Source organism: Hypanus sabinus, chromosome 2, assembly GCF_030144855.1.
Source record: "Hypanus sabinus isolate sHypSab1 chromosome 2, sHypSab1.hap1, whole genome shotgun sequence".
Classification (NCBI taxonomy): domain Eukaryota; kingdom Metazoa; phylum Chordata; class Chondrichthyes; order Myliobatiformes; family Dasyatidae; genus Hypanus; species Hypanus sabinus.
This window is the reverse complement of record NC_082707.1, coordinates 57502121-57511361: the sequence shown is the minus strand read 5'-3', so window position 1 is coordinate 57511361 and position 9241 is coordinate 57502121. Positions and strand designations below refer to the sequence as shown.

The window sequence follows — 9241 nt, the reverse complement described above, 5'->3', positions numbered from 1 at the left end:
GTTATTTGTGCATAACTTGTCTACAAAATAAATAATATCTATGTATAATGAAATTAAATTTGCAATACTTTATTCAAAAGTGCTTTGAAGGAAATACTTGACACAAGATTGTTAAGCAATATTGGTTGAGCAAAATCTTCTCAATCATCTTAGTTCATGCTCGTCTCCAATAAAGTCCTAAGGTCTCTTCACTTTTTAGTGCTCAACACCATCAAGATTGGGGCATAATGTATAAATACTATTTGATTACGTGCTTCCAAACTACAGTGATTTTAAAGACTACTTTGTTACATACTTTTCAATGCAAGAAACCTAACATGTGACTCCTATTTTACTGGCATTCAGATTGCGGAAATATGGCTTCAACAGAATTCACAAATCACTATGCAAAAATCTGAGATAAGGAATAAAGTTCACTCTCACAGAATTTATGTGAAAAACATAAATAAATAAACCATTTTATTTTCAACTTTCTTTCTTAATGCTTGTATAGATAATCCAGCTTCACATACAGAAAATTGGAAGGGGCCCCTTATAATGAGGGGATCTCATGTACTATGATACTGCTTGAGCCTATGCAGCCAGTCACTATCATGGATTAAAAGCAGAAGAGATGGTAAATTTACATTGTCATATGTCGAGCATGAGAGTATTCATTTTGATATTTAAAATATGAATCAGTAAAACAAAAGTCATGCTGACAAATGTGAGAGCATTAGAAGTAAAAGTGGGAGTAGGCTATACACACCTTGGAGTTTCTTCTCTTATAACAGGCTCATAGCTGATCTCAGTGTTGGCCTCAGCTTTATTTTCCTGTACACTCATTGTACCACTAATCCAAAAAAATGATCCTACTTGAGTCTACTTAAAGATTCAGCAATTGGAGTAGAGAGTTCCAAAGATTTACAACCCACAGAGATGAGAAATTCCTTCTCATCTTAGTCTGGTCATTGGTCCTTCATCTTGTGAAAATGCCGAATACTCCGGGCACATCCACTGGTGGAAACATCTTCAAGGCCTCCGCCTGGTCAAATATCTTGTTTCAACTACATCAGTGCTTAGAGTCAAACACCATGAACCCACCTTGCTCCATTTTTCCTGATAAAACAACTCCATCATCATGAGAATCAATCAAGAATAACTGATCAGACATTTTCACGAAAGCACAGAACCTTGTGAATAAGTTTGTAGGATAGGATTGAAACTTCAATTTAAGCACTGTAAATATTAACAAATCATACACTGTACATATATATTCTCAGAAACATTTACCGATCATTAGTTTGTGATCTCTTCTACATAAAATAGTGAAATACAACAAATTATCACAATAGCACAATGAGTATAGAAATTGCACAGATAATCAACACAAAATGCGTTTTTCTGAATTTTTTTGATCCTTCCTACCACATAAAAAGAATGATCCTTTATCACATAAAAAGAGTGATCCTACAGCTTACTGATGACAAGACTCTGAAATTGCTCAAGAACAAATATAGCATGAGGTTAAAAGAATTTACAACTTGTTTTATGTATGCTGTTCATTTTTTAATCCATTATGTTTGTAAATTTAGTTAAATAAACAACTATACCAAACATTAAACTGCAAAATTACTGGTGTATTTTCCTTGTTGGGTGTAAGCAATGAAATAAAGGATTTGTGATCGTTTCTCAAAAAGAAATTGATTGTGTGTAAGGGTTACCATTAGGGTTAGCGTATTGCATGGATAACTGGTGGCATTATTAGTAACTAGTAAACTGACCAAAGGTAGTGACAATTATAGAATCTAAAGGAATCCCTTTTGGCCCATTGTAGTGAAATTTATCATCTATTTCTCTAATCTTAATCCTGCTACTTTCCTGCACAGGTTCCTAATGACACAAGCAAAATAAGTTGATCGCAAAGAACAGTAAATTGCTACTTTAAGTCTTGACATATGAAACATAGAAACATTGAAACTAAAAGTTCCAAGATAAAGAGTTGGAGGAAGCAACTCTTAAATTTTAAGCAAAAATAAACTACTACACGTACTCAACAGATCAAGGGGCATCAGCAGAGGCAAAGTAATGGCTGATGTTTTGGGTTGAGGCCCTTCACCATCAGTGATGCAGGGTCTTGATTTGGAATGTTGACCATACCTTTTCCCCACAAATGCCCTGTGGTCTGCTGAGTTCCTCCAGTTTATATTTTGCTACAGATTCAAGCATCTGCAGTCTTGTGTCACTGCTAAATTAAAAAATGGTCCAATGGAGATATAAGTAATGATGCAATATTTTCAGAAAAATAACCAGTATTGATTTTTTAAACTCTATATTCATTAAAAATAATTAACATAGATTTAGCAATTGTAAAGAAGGAACATAGTTCAAGAGATGCAACTATTTCAGCATTAATGCTTTCTTACAGTCTAGTAGATTCAGCAGAATCTTTCAGTCTGATGATTCTGCTAAGGTTTTTTCTTACTCTATCCCATTTCATGTTTTTTGATATTTGAACACTGGCGCTGGTCTGTTCTTCTGACTCTGGAAGTATCTCTTCAACCCTGCATTAGAAATGTTCAGATGTAAACCTTACTTGTAAAACTAACTTTGAATTGGAATAAAAATTGTAGAAATACAATTTTCTATATACCCAATATACCACTTGTTATCATCAAAGCCTAGCAAAGCTCCTGGAACTCCAGAGCGAACCTTTAGAAATCCTGGCACTCGCTGCTCTAGAAGAAGTATGACAGCTGCAAACTAATAATGATAAACAATTAATGCATAAATCAGGAATTGGTCTTGATATATACAAAATCTAAGAAGCTGTATCAATAGCTAAGGAAATGAAGCAATCTACAAAGGATGCGAGATTGAGACACTTAAAATAATATGACTAAGGAAATACAATGTGGATTTACAAAGGGAAAAAGTGTTTGGCTTATCTACTGGATTCCTTTGAGCTCTAACCAGAAGAGTAGACAAGAAGGAACCACTGCATGGATTCCATACTGCATTTGATTCTCAAAAGGCTTATGAAAAGATGCCACACAAGAGGATGGTGAAAAAGTTTGGAACCCATTGGCTTGAGGGAAATATATTAATGTTTGAAAGTTGGATAATGAAAATAAAGTAAAAGTGTCCTTCTCAGTGTCGGAACGTTGAGACTTAACAGGGCTGTCACAGGGATAGGTTACTATCTCTGACAGGTCACATAGGTTAGTTGATCAGATAGAGATAGAGGAGAATGTTCCTCGAGCTAAGGAATCCAGAAATAGGAATCACAAGCTCAAAGGCAAACCACTGAGAATTGAAATGTGGACAAAGTTCTTCACTCAATAGAGAATTCTCTATCCCGGTGGATTGGAGAGGTTCAGTCATCGATCGTATTCAAAACAGATATCCATAAGTTTATTGATTTTCAAGGAATCATCTGAAATGGGGGTAATACAGGAAAATAGTTGGGCTCAACAAGGTCTTGTTGAACAGCGTTCATGTTCAAGGGGCCACTTGGCCCTATGATTTATACCTGTTCCTTACTTTTATGCTTTTTTGAACTATGTGATATTCTCTGCTGACATGCACACAAACACATAGCATTATTGGAAATGAGTCAAAATTGGTTGTTCATTTTTCTATATTAGGCATGGGAAAAATAAAATATTCTGATTAATTTTGTATTTTGCTCTTTATTTTTTGCATGGGATGTGGATGTTTCTGGCAATATATCGTTCATATCTGCTGGTATTTATTATCCATGCCTAAATGCAGATAAGGATCAACAATAGAACATAGAACAGCGCAGCACAGAAACACACACAAAATGCTGGTGGAATGCAGCAGGCCTGGCAGCATCTATAGGAAGAAACACTGTCGACCTTTTGGGCCGAGACCCTTCGTCAGGAAACCCTTTTGTTCACAATGTTATGTCAAACTAATTAAATTAATAATGAAATGGCCAACTAAAGTAATCCCCTCTGCTCTCCAATGTCCATATCCTTTTATTTTCTTCACATTCTTGTGCCTATCTAGACATCTCTAAAAGTCCCCAATATCTGTCTATATCACATCCCAGGCAGCACATTCCAGGCACCCACTACTCTCTATGTAAAAAAGACTTGCCTCTCACATCCCCTTTGAAATTACCCCCCCCCCCCTTTAATACATCTCCTCTGGTACTAGATATTTCAACACTGGGAAAAAGATACTGGCTGTCTACTCTATCTAGGTCCCTCATAATTTTATAAATCTCGATCAGATCTCTCCTCAGCCTCTGGCAGTCCACAGTAAACAACCTATGTTTGTCTAACATCTCATTATAGCACATGGCCTCTAATCAAGGAAGCATCCTAGTAAACCTCTTCTGCACCCTCTTCAAAGCCTCAACATGCTGCTTATAATGGGGCAACCAGAACTGTATGCAATACTCCAAATGCAGTCTAACGAGAGTGTAATAAAACTGCAACATAAATTCCCAACTGTTGAAATCAATGCCTTGTCTAACAAAGGAAAATATACCATATGACTTGTTAACTGCTCCATCAACCTGTGCATCACTTTCAGGGAGCTATGAACTTGGACCCCAAGACCCCTCTGCTCATCTACAATGTTAAGAACTTTGCTGTTAACAATGTACTGTCTCTTTGCATTTGATCTACCAAAGGCAATCTGCCATTTCTTCATTCATCTATATCCCATTGTAATCTTTACCAGCCTTCTATGTTACCCACAACACCACCAATCTTCATATCATCTACAACCTTATTAACCTACCCATCTATATTTTCATCTAGGTCACTTACATACGTCACAAACAGCATAGGTCCCAGCATGGATCCCTGCGGAACACCACTAATGACAGACCCCCAGCTAGAATAAGAAGATCCCGTCTTCTATGGCATGCCAGTCCTGAATCCAAATGGCAAATTCACCATGGAGTCTATGCATCTTAATCATCTGGTTGAGCCACCCATGAGGGATTTTAGCCTTCACAACCACAGCTCTACCTTCATCAATCACCCTCGACACCTCATCAAAAAACTCAATCATATTAGTAAGACAGACTTCACCACCACTGACATGAGACACAATGGCCTGCAGTTTCCAGCATTATCCGTGGTTCCCTTTTTGGATAATGGAATAAGATTTGCTACTCACCAGTCCTCTGGGACCCTGCCTGTATCTAGAGAGGACATGAAGATATTGGTCATGGCCTCAGAAATCTCTTCTCTTGCCTCTTTCAATAACTTGGGCCATATTCCATTAGGCCCTGGGGATTTATCTACCTTAATGCTTTTTAAGAGACTCAATACTACCCCCTCCTTTACTTTGAAATGACCTAGCATATTAATACTCTCAGCACTGATCTTCCTATTATCGATAAACACAGTGCTTCTCCTTGATAAACACTAATGTAAAGTACTTATTAAAAACGTCACCCACATCCACCATATCGAAGCAAATATTCCTCCCTTTATCCTTGAATGAACCTACCTGCTCCCTAGTTAACCATTTGGTCTCTATAGAATTCCTTGGTATTCTCTTTAGTACTACTTGCCAAAGGTTTTTCTTGGACCCTCTTGGCTTTCCTAATTCCTTTCTTGAGTTCTTTTCTGGCTTCTTTATAATCTTCAAGCATTCTGCTTGGTTCAGGGTTCCTAAGCTTTATATACTTTTCCTTTTCCTTCAAAAACTAAATTCATTACCTCTCGACATCCATTATCAAGGTCCCTACCATTCAAGCCAAGCTTTCTTCTCAGTGCTGCCATCAGGAAGGACATTCAGGAAGCTCAGGACCTTCTCCACAAGGTTCAAGAACAAGTGCTACCTCTCAACCATCAGGTTGCTGAACCAGAGTAGATAACTTCACTCACCCAAACACAGAACTGATTTCACAACCTATGAACTCACTTTCAATGCTTCTACAAATACTTCTGTCAATATTATTTATTACTTATTTATCTATTATTATTGTTTTTAATTTTGTATTTGCATTATTTGTTGTCACATTGGTTGTTAGTCTGTCCTCGTTTGTGTTCATTGTGAATGCCTGCAAGAAAATGAATGTCGGTGTAATATATGGTGACATATAGGTTTCTTATTGGCACTTCAATGGACAAGCCCTCCAATATGTTCCCTTTGAGCGCTGCTGTGATATTGTCCCTGATTAGTAGTGCAGCTGTCCCACACCCTTTTTACTTCCCTCTCTATCTTTTTAAAATATCAAAATCCTAGAATATTAAGCACCCAATTCTGGCCCACTCTCAACCAAGTCTCTGAAATGGCCACAACTCTCAGTTTCATGTACCGATCCACACTCTAATTCATCATCTTTACCCATAATACACCTAGCATTAAAATACACACAAACTATCCGAACTACACAGTAAAAAATAAATTTATGATCCAAGTATATACAGTGTCTATAAAAAGTATTCACCCCCTTTGGAAGTTTTCATATTTTTTTGTTTTACAACATTGAATCACAATGAATTCAATTTGACTACAATTTGATACAGATCAACAGAAAAAGACTCTTGTCAAAGTGAAATCAAATCTCTACAAAATGATCTAAGTTAAGTACATATATAAACCACAAAATAATCGTTGCATAAGTGTTCACCCACTTAAATATGGCACACCAAATCATCACTGGTACAGACAATTGGTTGTAGAAGTCAGATAATCAGTTAAATGGAGCTCAGTTTTTGGAGACCTGTGTGCAGTCAGGGTGATTCAATTGACTGTAGTAAAAATACACCTGTATCTGGAAGGTCCAACTGCTGGTGAGTCAGTATCCTGGCAAAAACTATACCATGAAGACAAAAGAACCCTCCAAGCAACTCTGCAAAAAGGTTATTGAAAAGCATAAGCCAAGAGGTGGATATAAGAAAGTTTCTAAGTCACTGAATATCGCTTCGAGTACAGTTAAGTCATTCATCAAGAAATGGAAAGAATATGGCACAGGTGTAAATCTGCCTAGAGCAGGCCATCCTCAAAAATTCAGTGACCATCCAAGAAGGAGATGAGTGAGGGAGGCCACCAAGAGACCTATGACAACTCTCGAGGAGTTCTAAGCTTCAATAGCTGAGACGGGAGGAACTGCACATACAATTGTTGCTCAGGTGTTTCGCCAGTCATAGCTTTATGGGAAAGTGGCAAAGTGAAAGCCACTGTTGAAGAAAACTTACAGGAAATCTCAGCTAGAGTTTGCCAGAATGCATGTGGGAGAATCGGAAGTCAGCTGGAAGAAGGTCCTACAGTCTGATGAAATCAAAATTGAGCTTCCTGCCATCAGACTAAACGTTGTATTTGGTGTAAGCCAAAAAACGCACATCATCAAAAACACACCATCCTTATTGTGAAGCATGCTGCAGGAATGCTTCATTGCAGTAGGTAGAGGGTAATATGAATGCAGCAAAATACAGGGAAATCCTGGAGGAAAACATGATGCATTCTGTAAGAGGACTGACTTGGGAGAAGATTTGTTTTCTAGCAAGACAATTACCCCAAGCATAAAGCCAAAGCTACGCAGAAATGGCTTAAAAACAACAGAGTTAATGTCCTGGAGTGGCCAAGTCAAAGTCCAGACCACAATCCAAATGAGAATTAGTAGCTAGACCTGAAAAGGGCTGTTCCCTCAACATCCCCATGCAATCTGTCAGAGGTTGAGCAATTTTGTAAAGAAGAATGGGGAAAAATTGCAGTTCCCAGATGTGCAAAGCTGATAGAGACCTATCCACACAGACTCAAGGCTGTAACTGCTACCAAAAGTGTATCTACCAAATACTGATTTGAAAGGGGTGAGTAATTATTCAATTAATTACTTTGTGTTTAATAATTACAATAAATTTAGACCAATTTTTCAAAATTTATATTCACTTTGACATGAAAGAGTCTTCTCTGTTGATCAGTGTCAAAAAAGCCAAATTAAATCCACTGTGGTTCAATATCATAAAACAGTAAAACATGAAGACTTCCACCACGTCACCATATACAATCTTGAGTTTAGTTTACTTGAGGGCATATGCAGTAGTTACAAGAGATACAATAGGACAGACAAACAGCCAGTGGTCAAAAGATAACAAACTGTACAAATACAAAAGAAAAACAAAATGATAATAATAAATAAATAATATTGAGAATATGAGATGAAGAGTCCTTTAAAGTAAGTCCATAGGTCGTGTGTACAGTTTAGTGATGGGGTGAGTGAGGTACAGTAAGATAGCCCCTTTGGTTCAAGAGCATAATGGCTCTTCCCATCCGTCCCACTGTATCAATTACTTTGCCTATGCCTGTACTTAATGGCCCTGACATCTATCTTTCTTTCATCCTTCCACTTTCCAACCTGGTGTTCTGTTTCCATCCTCTTGCCAAACTAGTTTAAACCTTCCCAAGTAGCACTAGCGAATTTCCCAGCTAGAATATTGGTTCCCTCCAGTTCTGCTGCAACCTGACCCTCTTGCATAGCTCACCCCTCCCCCAGATGAGTTTCCAATGACCCAAGAATCTGAAAGGCTGCCCACTCCCCCAGTTCCTCAGCCACTCATTGCAGAAGAGCAGAAGATGTAGGAGCAGAGTCAGGGCAGCAGCCCATTGAGTCTACTCTGTGATCCATCATGACTGATTAATCATCAGTCTCAACCACATTCTACTGCCTTCTCCCCATCACCTTTGACATCCAGACTAGTTAAGAGCCTATCAATCTCCACTTTAAGTATACTCAATAACTTGGCCTGCACAGCTGCCTAAGGCAACGAATTCCACAGATTCACCAACCTCTGGCTAAAGAAACTATTTCTCAGTGCTGTTCTAAATGGACGTGCCAAAATTTAGGTCCTGGATTCACTCACTAGAGAAAACATACTCTCCACATCATCCCAATCTCAGCTTTTTAAAATTTGATAGGTTTCAATGAGACCTCCTGTTACTCTTCTAAACTTCAACAAGTACAGGGCCAGAGCCATTGAACACTCCTCATGCTAACCCTCTCAGTCCAAGAATCATTCTTATGAATTTCTTCTGGAACTTCTCCAGTGCTAGCACATCTTTTATTAGATGGGGACCCAAAACTGCTCACAATACTCCAAGTGTGGTCTGACCATTGCCTTATAAAGCCTCAGCATTACATCTTTATTCCAATATTCTAGTCTTCTCAAAATGAATGCCAACATTGCATTTGCCTCACTGACACAAACTGCAGTTTAACCTTTAGAGAATCTTGCACGAGGAACTCTAAGTCCCTTTGCACCTCTAATAT

At 38.0% G+C, this 9241-nt stretch overlaps 1 protein-coding gene across 4 annotated transcripts in view; it reads right to left on the bottom strand.

Annotated features, from left to right (window-relative positions):
* Positions 1 to 1253: 1253 nt before the first annotated feature.
* LOC132379118 (transient receptor potential cation channel subfamily V member 6-like) overlaps positions 1254 to 9241 on the bottom strand; it is a 41674-nt gene continuing 33686 nt past the window's right edge. For all 4 annotated transcript variants that reach the window (XM_059946706.1, XM_059946715.1, XM_059946716.1 and 1 more), the window contains 2 exons: positions 2633 to 2742; positions 1254 to 2543 (listed from right to left, as the gene is read on the bottom strand). In XM_059946706.1, the coding sequence (XP_059802689.1) occupies positions 2402 to 2543; positions 2633 to 2742 (252 nt within the window). In that variant the 3' untranslated portion in view covers positions 1254 to 2401. The remainder of the gene's footprint in view (positions 2544 to 2632; positions 2743 to 9241) is intronic.